Raw genomic sequence first — 12699 nt, forward strand, 5'->3', positions numbered from 1 at the left:
TGAAAGAATATGCATTACCAAAAATGCAACAAAACTAAACAGCTGAAGTAAAAAAATGAATTTCTGTAGTAATTCAAGTCGTGAACATAAACTTCAAACACACACCAGGTACAGTCGGCTCCTTCTTTTTATTTCTCTTGGAACAGCAGGTCTTCAGGTTTGTCTATGTTGCCTATAAGTAGCTGAATTCATTGATTAGAACAGTGGTGTACTATTGTATATATAGTGTATAGATGTATCTGGCCTCTGCCATTGGTAATTAGAGTCTATATGTACAGTCTTCACTACTCTGTAAACACATTTACATTTCCCAGCCTGGCCGGCATTAGCAGCATATCTCCTCTTCACAGATGTCTAAATAATTCCAGCTTTCATGTTTCCTGAAATGAAACAAAAAAGCCGCACACCTGGTGGAGGTGAGGATATATTTTAAATACAAGTATCATACATATATTGAACAATAGCCTTGAATGTGTTTTTAGCAGTGCACCCAGGATACTGAGTAAAGATGCTAATCCATTCAGGTATCTGCCAACATGACCGATTTCTGGGGGTAACTCCAACAGGGCAGTTATTGTTTTCCTCCAAGTATGTTGAGCACTAGAAATAGAACATTAGCAGGATTTTGTAAATACCCAGCGTGGGTGTAATGGTTAAGGAACTGGTACTGACTAAATATTGTAGAGAAGCTGGGAAAAAGAATCACATATTTTGCTTTCCTGAGTAACAGCCTGACCTGTGGCTAGACTCAACCTCTTGCCACTGGAGGGCAGCACAGATATCCACAGTAATTAAGGACAATAAGAACCTGTATCTGACACTACATGAGGGGAGCACTTTCACAGCCATGTGCCCAGTCTTGGGTTTCTTTTCCGAAGTGCTAACACAAAGCTAGACGGTGAATTGGTAAGCCCTTAGCATTTAATCCTGCTTCTCTGTCCTCCTGTGCTATTTGCTAAACTGAGACCACGCTCTTGGGACTCCTCTGGAACCTTCAAGTCCATCCTCTTGTTCACATTTCCGTATACAGAATTTAGGTTTTAGGAAAAGCTTTGATTTCTGCTCTTGGCTGAGTTGGTCAGTCTTTCCCTTGACACTCGGTTTGTCATACCACCCTCCTGCCATTGCTCTCCCATATTTTCCCCTGCCCAAATCCATGGCAATCTTCAGGTCTGCACTGTAGTTAAACATTGTTTTGGTTGGCACCATTTTTAAATAAACTTCTTTTTGGTTTTGTCGCCTTATTCACATTTTTTTTACTTCTCTCCTTCACATATGGGTACATCTCTGTTCCTTGTCGTTGGCATATCCCATAGAATCCTGGACTCTAGCTTTGGAGGCCTAAGATTGATTCCTACATGGGATCACTCAGCCAACTGGAGACTGAAAGCTGAGAAACGTAAGCATATTTAACAAGTTGGTTTATGTCCAAATTCATATCAAATACCATTCATTGCAAAATATCTTTTAAAATTCTACATTTTTACTTCATTGTTAATTTCGATGAAATTGTATAATCAAACACTTTAGCAAGTGATTTTGTTTGCAAAAGCCTTTGGGCATGGAAAATGTTTATTTTATATTAACCAATATCACATATATTCCCATCCCAACCATAACCCTGTACAATCTGTGAAAACACCTAATTATTTTGAGGTCAGTATAAAGGTGAATGACTCCAGAGTTGGCTCTTCATCACAAAATCAGAAATATGGGCAGGAAATGTGTATTTGTGTTGTTCCTGCCAATAATAGTGAGGCCTCTCCCTAAAAATATGACTATGAGTTTAGAGGCTCGAATTTTAAAGAGGGAGGGATTGTTTCAAGGTTCTTATAGAACATGAAAAAAGATTATCCTGCACACTGTACTGGGCAAGTGTCACATCCTGGCCCGGTCCTGTTTGTTTTCCCTGCCATGTGCTCTCTCAGCACATGGCCCTGTCTGTTATCGTCCATGTCTTAGCCCTTGTCCCGCCTTTGTTCCGCCTCTTTGTCCTTTACCCTCATTATCTGTTTCAGGTGTGTCTCGTTTGTTCATGTATTTAAGTTCCCTTGTGTCACTTCCTGTTATCGGTCGTTTGTTTTGCTATGTTCCAAGTCGTGTTGTTTTGTGTGGTTCCCATTACACGTTGTGTTATTTTTGTTGTTCCTATTCCAAGTCGTGTGGTTTCGTTGTGTTTCGTTCCCATCTCTAATCATGTTGTTTCTCATCTGTTCATCGCTTCGTGTTTGCCTTCAAGTTCGTTTCTGTTTGTTTTGTTTTGTTATATTCTTTCATTAATAAAATATCTGTGTTGTAGCGTGTGCGTCCGCCTCCGTCAGTCCGCCCTTCGCGTTCCCTGACAGCAGGTATGACAGTCGTTCAGTGAACACTGTGGGTGCATTTACCAAAAACAGCTACCAAAACCAAACAAAATCAAATTGAATCAGTTTAATCAGACGTCTGATTCATTTAAATGAACGGTTCAGAAAAATCATTTGAAACATTATTTGGAAAGGCCAGCATTTCACCATCCAGTCAAATCTTAAAGATTAATTTCACAACACACTCACATTACATCCAGCTCCATAGTGTTATTTAGCTCAGACATGGTAAAATATATTTAAAAAAAAGGAAAATGCTTTCTGATATCTGATTCATGTTGACTTTAACTTTTCAGCCTTTGCAGACCCAAGAGGTTTCACACACAAATCAACAAAGAAAAACTATACACTTGAATCTGATTCCTGTTTTGAAATGTCTGAAACAGCGGACAGCCTTGCTGGGGGAGTCTGAATTGTAGATGAGGAGCCTGACCTCCCTGCAAACATTAATAATGAAATAAATACACAAACAAAAGCCCACTTGTGATGGAGTTAATTCAGGCTATAGATATAGATGCTTTTATCAGTAATGGATTCTCTCATGCTGGCGAGTGTGGGCCTGAATCTACAGCAAAATATTAATCTCTGATTAGAGCCCAACGCAGATAAGACGCCTGGCCTTAATTAACTTCATTTCCTGGGTCGATAAAAGACTGTTTGTCAAATTAGAGGATTTTGAACTTAATTTTAAAAGCTTTAATTGTGTTTTAGTGTGGTTTATTCTAATAAAAATTCAGTTTAATTTTTTTCTAATCACACACTATTTAGCCAAATGATTAGTTCTGGCACTCCAGCTGACTCTGAAGGTATGGTATGGTGCTCCATCAATCCACAGAACGCAGTTCCGCTGCTCCAAAGCCATTAGGCATTAAAACCTTACCGCTTTAAACTCAGTTTCCTTTCTAATCATTTTCAATTAGGACGAATGTTAAGGATGCTGTGAGGTGGTCTAAGCTGAGAGTTTGAGAAATGTAGCGAGAATAACTAAAGCAGGCAGGCCTCGGGATTTATGGCCAATCACCTACAGTGTAGAAATACAGGTTACAGTTTCAGATCCAATTTTCCAGCCCCAAAAATGGCTTGAGCATGTCAATTTGGGTTAAGATTACTGTGGAGGCCAACATTCACCTCCTCTTAGCTCCGTCACCAGGGTAATTGGTGTATTCTCTGGCCTGCCTTTTTCCCAAACGTTGACCGGAGTCAAGGGCATTGGACGGCTGCTTTATCAGTGTCCAAGTCTCATCTGGCCCCGCTGGTAAATAAGAGATGCTATCAGCGGCCTGCTATGGCACTGAGGGCCCCGTGTCCTAATCAATAAAGTCCAATTCTTTGTAGATGTGTGTCTGCGATTAGCTCCTTGCTCTGATCCAATTCTCCCGTTTTCTGTCGTCCATTACGGCAGGAACGCAGCGGCGCTATAAAGGGTGTCGTTATCTGAGGTTATGAGTTTAGCGCTGATCTAAAGCCACTTTTCTCCCTGGCCTGTGGAGGCCGCCGGCTTTTCTTTGGGTTCTTTTTTAATTGCTAATCCACAGGAGGCCCTGGCTGGTGCATAGCATTGCCTAGGCAACTGGCATATTTTTTTTGAGTATATTTCTTGGGAGAGGAAATTACCACTCTTCTTTTTTTTTTTTAAACACAGCCAAGTAGAATAACCCCACCCCCCCCTCACCAACCAAACCCCCAAGGGTACATAGTGTTCAAAAAAGAAAGAAAAGAAATGCATAAAAACTTCCATAGGTTCCAACATATTTAGTGCTTCATGAGGTCGATAGGCATCTCCTGCAGCTGTCAAATGCTTAGTTTAGCATTATGCAAATTCCTTGCTTGTATAATCCCTTTGTTCCCCATTTGTGAAGGGGTAAAAATGCAGCTTCAGAAATATACCAATTACGAACCATTCTGAAGTGAAAAAATGCAAGGATACTAATTAGCTAACATCTGTTGATGCACTGAATTCAAAAAGGGATTTCCATTATATAAAATAGCATTAAATGTATTGAAAAATGCTGCACATCAACCGACATAATGGAATAATGCGGTCAGAGTACAGTGCGCAAAAGTAAACACTCATCTCCCAGTCTGTGTATTGAGTTGTTAATTGTATTTTGTATAGACGCCTATATAAGAATCCCTGTTTTCACAGCAAGACAATATAGCAGTTATCAGGTAATCACAGCAGAATTTAGTTTGACCAGGTGCAATCTATTTTAAGATTATCTTTGATGCGTTCATCCTTTTTTGTCATATTTGTGTTTTATTTTTTGACATCCACAATATGGCCAGATTGTTGTAAATGTGATTAAGCTTTAAAGAGGCAGTCTGGGCAAAACAAAGCATGTAAACACTGCCGCATCTGTTGTAAACATACCATCTTCTGTCTTACAATGGTTTTAAAACTGTCTGTACTACTTTAGGCTCTTAGAACACTTCTGATGATATTGAAGGTGGGAGGATGTGCTGTTTATTTAAAATTTAAAAGGATGAAAAACAGTGAATGTTATGGCTAGAAAGCCAAACTACATCTGTGTTTTTTTGTAATAACATTTCTATTATAATAATAACAAAACACTACATAATATTTCTATCAGCAGTTTTATTACCTCATAACTCCATTAGTGCTATAAATACTTGTGTCTGTAATGTACAAACTCATTATGTATTTAGACATACCTCACTTGTGTTATGTATTTTATCACCTAATTTGTTTCTTAGTGCAGAACATACTGAGGCTGCTCTTGCTTATGTCATTAATATAATTCATTTATATATGTATATAGACCCTTCTCGCTTTGATTTTCTCGTGGCTAATAGTATTTCTGTGACCCACTTCTAGAGCCCCACCCTATTTATTTTGATTCATGTACGGCTTCTTTAATGCACATAGTAATTTGATGCTGCAATTTCCTTTGTGATCAATATAGCGTTATCTTATTGGCTTTACATCACTGGGTTTCATTTTCAGTGTAGGGAGATTCTCCCTGCTGTATTACAGTAATAATGTAAGCAGTAACAATGTACGCAGTGAGAGACCAGTAATTGGCACAGCTCACAGGATTGCTTTGTTGACCCTGATGGACCAGTTTATGCTCCATGGAGCGGGTCTCCCACATCGAGTCAGACATGTTTGGTACAGAAACTGTTATACATTCATGTCAATAGGTGTCAGTATCAGATGAATATTAAACAACATGAAATTCATACGAGAGTCCCACAGAAAATGACTTCCTTTACATTAGATGGTGAAATATTACCTTTAAAAAGAAGTGCATATGCCTAATACTACATTATTAAAAGCCCGGAATCTCAAAACGACAATCCCAAACACTCCCTACTACTTCAAAAAGACACGACTTAAGCAGACTGTGCTTATGAAATCAAAACAAGAACTTTTCTTCCCCCCTACTCCCCTTCCCCTGAAAATCGTTCAGGCCAGAAAATAATCAAAGCCGTCCCTTTCTGTTTCCTGTTATCAGTCGCTCAACAATTTCACAGCACAGCAATCGCACAATAATGAACTTCCACAAGCAATTAAGAGCCTCTTCCTGCAGCGGAGACTTGGTGAACACTAGGCAGCTTTCCCTTCCTCGCCTCTGTGCGAACTAATCACAATGCATTTCAGTGAGGCTGCTGGATTAGTTTGTGTTTTCTTCTGGAAATCCCTGCAGGAACTCTGAAGACGTCGCCGCTGATTGCAGCTAAATTGCATCGAACATGACCGGCTTTTGTGCACAAGTCGCTAAGACATGTAGTCAGAAGCGTCTGGAAAGGTGTTCGTCATTTTCTTATTCTCTCTGAACAGCACGTCTGACTAGATACAAGATCTAAGCATCTGAACAAGTCAGAGCCAGAGAGGGAACACTGACAGGTTAAAAGGGAATCAGGGGATGTGACAACTTCCAATATTTTGAGAAAAATACCAAGGATCAGACTCAAGTCGTCACATTCCAGTCCTTAAATCAAAGATTTACGACGTAAGACTTTGGATCTGCTCACTTTATACTACACAAGACTCAACTGAAACCCACTTTACATTGACTCAGGATTTGTGACACAATGATGGACTTGCATTACAGTGAAACATGACTAAGTTATGACAGACTACACGGATTCCTGGCTCAACGTAGACAAAACTCAAAACTTGACACAGACTTCAATGACTCAACACGTTGAGTATTACCTACAGAAAAAACTACTGCAGGTAGACCACCACAATATGGGACAATGTTGTTATTTGTGGAGCCTGTGGTAAGGAGCAAACCAAAAAATGTAATGTAATTCTGGTTAATTCCTGGAATAAATCCATGTCCTGAACTCAAATTCAAGGTCAACATCAAGATGACCCTGTACCCAGTCTCACACGTATTAACTATAGATTACAATGAGAAACTGTTTTTTGATATTTTTCAGGACATGGAACTATTGTGTCAAATTATTTTTGGGTCAGACATTCTAGCCCCAGAATCGGACACACAGCAGTACGTACCAGTGTTCGGGTCCAGGACCTCCTGGGACATGTGCTGGTTCTGATGGACCCATTCCCCGTTACACTTAAAGAATATCTGGAGGGCGGGAGCAGCTCGACACCGCAGTCTGATTGGGTTACTTTTGATGATGTAGGCATCCTCTGGCTCCTGCAAGAAGTGAGGTAAAGTCCCTCCCACTGAGGGTGAATCAGCAGCAGCATCCCCTGGAGGTCCTACAAAGAGAAGTGAGTTTGTTAAGTTTCTGAGAACAACATTAGCACAAATAGCACATGATTGAAAAAGAACAAGAAAATAAAAACAAAAAAAAACATGAAATTGCTCTTCACAGCAGTTAATGAACGACAGCAGGCAGTAATCAGAATTCTTTCTTTTGTTTGTCAGCCATGAGAAAAACATTCAAACCCAGACTGTTTTCTCTGCAATTTTTCTCATTGTAAATTTGTTAATTTCCCTTCGGACCATGTGCTATTGATTTTTTAAACGGGCCACAGAAAGAAGAGTATCGCCAAAACAAATGGCGCCTTTTTTTTTCATCCGCCGAAGACAGGAAGAGGCCTCCTTTGGGCAAGGGCTTGATGAATTGAAAAAACATAAGCAAAGGCACTGAAAACTGAATGCTCAGTGTTTGACTGATGAACCCAACAGCATCTCATCAAATGGCACTCCCACCACCCACATTCTGAGCTGAGCGAACAATCTAGGGTCGGTTATTGTGCCTTTGATCAAACAGTGAAAATCATGGTGTAATAAGGACAGCACAATAAGACAGAAAGCAAAACAACTCAAGAAGAGGAAGAGGAGTGACACATCTGGGTACAGAGGAGCTCGTTCTGAGGAGGGCAGAATGAGTTTTTGGCAAAAATGCTGTTCCCTTTGCCGTTCCAATCTCCTTGGTTCTCCAGAGGGCGGAACAACAAGGAGAAAGACACGCCATCTTGGGGATTCTCGCTGGAAGAAAAAGCTCCAGCCCATCAACGCTGGCTGTAGAGTGTCTGATAGAGCTAAGCCTGTCAGCGGCGGAAAGAAAAAAGCCCTGAAAGTCATTATACCGCCAACAAATCCAATTCTGCCAAATGAAATCCAATAGACCCGTACACTACCCACAACCTCCTACATTTGTTGTGGCATTAAACTGATAAATAAGCCAATGACCATGTCTCATTTGAAAAATAAAAAGCTGAGACTGTAAAATAATTAGTGCTGAAATAAGACGTTACTTTAATTGTTTCTCTGAACAACTGACAAGTGAGGCCCAAGTCTGAGAACATGGATTTATTTCTCCTTTAGTCCAAACGATACTGCTAATTTAGTTAGCCAATTTGTCTAATATATATATATATATATAAATATGTTTATATAATCAGTAATTTCTGCAGCCTTTGCCTTTATTAAAGATCCCACTCTTTTCAGAAGACTTGCTTCACTTTCTGTATGTGATCTCAATTACATTCATTAATGGTGAATGGTGCTGAACTTTTCTTTTTGCCACCATTCACACAGCTCCACAACCTTTCAGACCCATAACATTGAACTGTCTTCTCACAGTATAAAGCAGGAAGGACACAAACACATGGGGATATGTCCTACACTAGTTTTCTTGAACACCCAAGACTCACTGTGCACTGTACACAATGTATATGGCTAAAATTACAATAAAATCAAACTAGAGCTTGAAGATGCCTTGCGTTTTGAGAAGTTATAAAGGTTACAGTTTTGACATGCTGCATACTGCTTATTAAAGGAGACATATTAGGTCTGTCCCAAAACCTAGTGAACTGCCTAGTAAGGCACTGACTCCATAGACGGCTTTTTAAGTAAACAGCATTCTAGCGGTCGTTTGTCTTCATGAGGCAGATTATTGAGACGCTCCGGTTAGAGAGCGATTGCATCACAGCCTGTCCCCGCCCACCGCACGCAACCATTGTTGCGGCTAGCGTCGCCTTGGTGCTTCAGCACCGCGATGGATTCAAATCTTCCAGTTTTTATTGCGATTTGAATTATTTTTGCTCTGGGAGAAGAGCCAAATAGACGGAAGTTGTTCTGGCATTGCATCATGGGACAGTCTTCTTGGCTGAGGAAGGATTAGATGCTGCATTACAATTCAGCCAGATTAAGATACATTATTAGGCAGCATAGTGAAGTGTCTAAAAGTGGCCTACGTGCTGGGAACTATGACGTAAAATGCTCTCTAGTTAGACAGATCACTAGGTTTTGGAACCGACCCATTATACCCATTTTCCATAAGTGAATACAGTTCTCTGAGGGTCTTAATAAAATGTCTGTTACAAGCTTTGCTCAAAATACAACAAGGATCATACACCACAGCAGCGCACTCCCCCTGTCTAAACAGCCATCTTCAGAACGACCTGGAGAGAGGATCGAGAAGGTCTTGTTCTTCTCTATTCTCGTGTTTCTTTGCTCTGGTTGATCCTATCTTTGCATTCTCACATAAATGCAGATCGGGTGCTGTGATTGGAGAAACTCAGATGAAGAGGCGGGGCAATCCTAAGGTGTCCTCACTCTGTTATACACAACACAAAATCAGAATGATTTGTTACACTGACTTTGGCAAAAAAACAAAATGTGTATTCATAAGAGCTCCAGATCCACAAACGTGTACAAGTAGTCAACACGAACATGTCACTTGACCAGGGGTGTTCAAAGTTTGCATACAACTGTGTATGCCATGTTCAATTCAAAGTTTCTGCCTCCTCGCCAGGAAAACCTCGACTAAATCCCCAGAACTCTGCAGCTGGTGGGAGATGGAGGGAGAGAGGGAAATGATAAAAAAAAGAAGAAAAAAAGCGAAACTTTCAGCCAAGCACAGCATGTTCTCACCTACTGCTGCGCTGGCCGGCCGCCACACTGTGTATCCAATCCCTCTGACCTCCGACTGACCGTTTAAAGCCCTCTGCCTCGGCCGGCCTTAATGAATACAGACAGCTCCTCCACGCTCTCGTTCCCACCAGCTCAAACACACCCCATTGACAAACATCAAACAGAGCGACGCACAAGTGGCCAGTGGTCCAGGGAGGGCTCGGGGTGGGTTACAGCAGTCTGGAGGCCATATTTTAATGAATATGTTCTTACAACAAGGCTTCTACTGTATGTAGTTATGTAAAAAGGTCAGCACGTCACATACAAACCTATCCCAAATAAAGTTTTATAAAATGCAATAAAAACAAGAATCTGAAATTTGGTAATTTTCTTGAAACATTAACGTTTCAAATAATTGTCACGGGTTTCCAAGTGAATTTTTTCCCATTCTCACTTAATACAATACATTTTAGCTGCTTGACACTCTGTGGTCATAATTGTTAGATTCTCCCCTTCATGATGCACCTTAGGACACAGATTTGGACTGCAGGCAGGTTGGTCACGCACATGCACTCTGTCTACGAAGTCATGTTGCTATACCATGTGCAGAATGAGGCCTAGCACGGTCTGGCTGAAATAACCATGGACTTCCCAGGAAAATATGCCACCTTGGTGGCAGCATACATGTCCCTTAAATCACAATATGCACCTCAGCATCAATTATGCCTTGTCAGATATTCAAATAATCCATGCCGGAGACAGGTCCAGTAAGACAGGTCCAGAGAACTCAGCGGACATTCTCCATGAAAGTGATATATGGATTTCCCCCTGCATAATAACATTTTAGGGGCGGCACGGTGGCGCAGCAGGTAGTGTCGCAGTCACACAGCCCAAGGAACCTGAAGGTTGCGGGTTCGATTCCCGCTGCGGGTGACTGTCTGTGAGGAGTTTGGTGTATTCTCCTCGTATCTGTGTGGGTTTCCTCCCAGGACTGGTAGGTGGACCGGCGACTCAAAAGTGTCCGTAGGTGTGAGTGTGCCTGTGTTGCCCTGTGAAGGACTAGCGCCCCTTCCAGGGTGTATCCCCGCCTTGCGTCCAATGATTCCAGGTAGGCTCTGGACCCACCGTGACCCTGAACTGGATAAGCCCTTTAAGATAATGAATGAATAATAACGTTTTAGGTTGGATTATTCGATCCAGTGGCAGACTCTGTTTATCAACAATGGTTTTCCAAAGTCGTCCAGAGATCATCCAGCAAAATAAATCACAAATGGCATCATGGTTTCTCTTGCAACGTCAGCCATGGCTTCCAAAGTCACACTCCACATCCACCAGCAGTTTCCAGCCTTCAGCTACATAGATTAAGATTCTGGATTTCCAATTTTGCATTGATTCATGAGTCATGCCCTCTCTGTGCTGCAAAGACTGAGACTTTGGTGGATGTCCCTTTATACCTTTGATATTTACCTGTTTACAGTGAAATGTTTAAAAATATGTTTAAAAACACATCATTTCTGTTATTTCCATAGAAACAGCAATAGATCAAACAGCATCAGAAAAGCACTGATTACTGTGCTCACTTGGGCTCAAGGGGTGTTAATCCCTCAGCGCTGAGTGGTGGAAATGTGGAACTGGGACATCTGGAGAGAATGAGCTCCATCTAATAACCTTCAAATTGAGTGCTGTCATGATCATAACTTTATTATTGTTCCATGTCTGCCATCAAATCCTCACAGCAATGTTCCAAAACCTTCCCAGAAGAGTAGAAGCTGTTGTTGCAGAAAATGGAGATATTTGATTGCAAATCTTTTGGATTTAAAATGCCTCAAAATAGACAAGTGTTTGCCTATATTTATAAGTAGATGTTTCCATACTATACAGATGCCTTTTAGTATTAATGTATATACCCACGCTGCCTTTTACAAAGGAACTCTTGAAGAACCTTTTTTAAGGAGCAGATCCTTCCTTTCAGCACATAAAAGTCCTTTCCTTCAAATAACTCTTCAAAACTCAAGCGCAGATTTCACATCACCCGCCATGCAGAAACCTGAAGATGCCTGCCGTGTCTCCAAAGAGCAACAAATGCCAAAATCTGCATTTCCATCAGGCATCTCCTCAGTGAGCCATCAAAACTGGTGAACTTTCCGCTTTCAGAGCGAGGAGTAATACGTCCTGACCAAAGAGCAAGATGGCATCGCGAGGAAAATCTCAGAAGTAGTAAACAGAGTTGACTTTGAAATCCATCTCGACTTCAGAACTTCCTTCTACCTGCTTCTTAGGAGAGTTGCCCGCTTTATCTTCAGCAGGGAACTGTCATGAGACCAGAAACATCATGAGAACGACATCTGCCGTCCCCCGAGTGTCGAGAAGGCAACAAAGTCTGATCTGAAACGGATAATGTTGGCTCATATTTTGAAAATGTTCAAACCATAAAACGCTAGGTTTGCTCTAAATAATTCAAAGACCTTCATCCAGATCTGCTTTTTTTCCCCTCCTCTCAGTCTCAAAGGAGACAAGAACCGTGCTGCCGACTATAAAAAAATCTAAATCCAGAGCATTTTCCAGCACTTTGCTAGTCATTTTCAGCCCAAACCCTAGGCTTTTTAGAGCATTCTACTCAAGCAGAGAATGTTTCATCCCAAGAGCTTTGGTAAGCTTTATATTCCACTTTAGTCATTTCATTACAAGCTGCAACAGAGCTCTATATTTTTTTAAATTACATATTTAAATTGTATAATATTGGAATATGGTTCTCCACGTCCACTGGGAACTTTGCCTGAGGGCCACAAAAATGGTATCCACAATGAAACTAGATTAAAAATAACTCAAATAAAAAATTATGAACACATTTAGTTACCAACTAGCCTCCTGATAAACTGTAACCAGAAACCATACAAAGTTGACAATAAATAAACACAACAACAAACAATGGTTATTTAAGGTAAATAAATATATTTTGTTAGAAAAGTAAACTTAGCTTCTTACAATTTTCTTTTCCACCTTAAACTGGACTGTTTTTTCCCCACCTTTAA

General features: G+C 40.8%; 1 protein-coding gene across 3 annotated transcripts in view; it reads right to left on the bottom strand.

The window, feature by feature from the left end:
• Positions 1-12699, bottom strand: part of LOC136678653 (netrin receptor UNC5D-like) — a 241458-nt gene that overhangs the window by 110734 nt on the left and 118025 nt on the right. For all 3 annotated transcript variants that reach the window (XM_066656735.1, XM_066656736.1, XM_066656734.1), the window contains exon 2: positions 6850-7062. In XM_066656735.1, coding sequence (XP_066512832.1) covers positions 6850-7062 — 213 coding nt within the window. The remainder of the gene's footprint in view (positions 1-6849; positions 7063-12699) is intronic.

Source organism: Hoplias malabaricus, chromosome Y (assembly GCF_029633855.1).
Source record: "Hoplias malabaricus isolate fHopMal1 chromosome Y, fHopMal1.hap1, whole genome shotgun sequence".
NCBI lineage: Eukaryota > Metazoa > Chordata > Actinopteri > Characiformes > Erythrinidae > Hoplias > Hoplias malabaricus.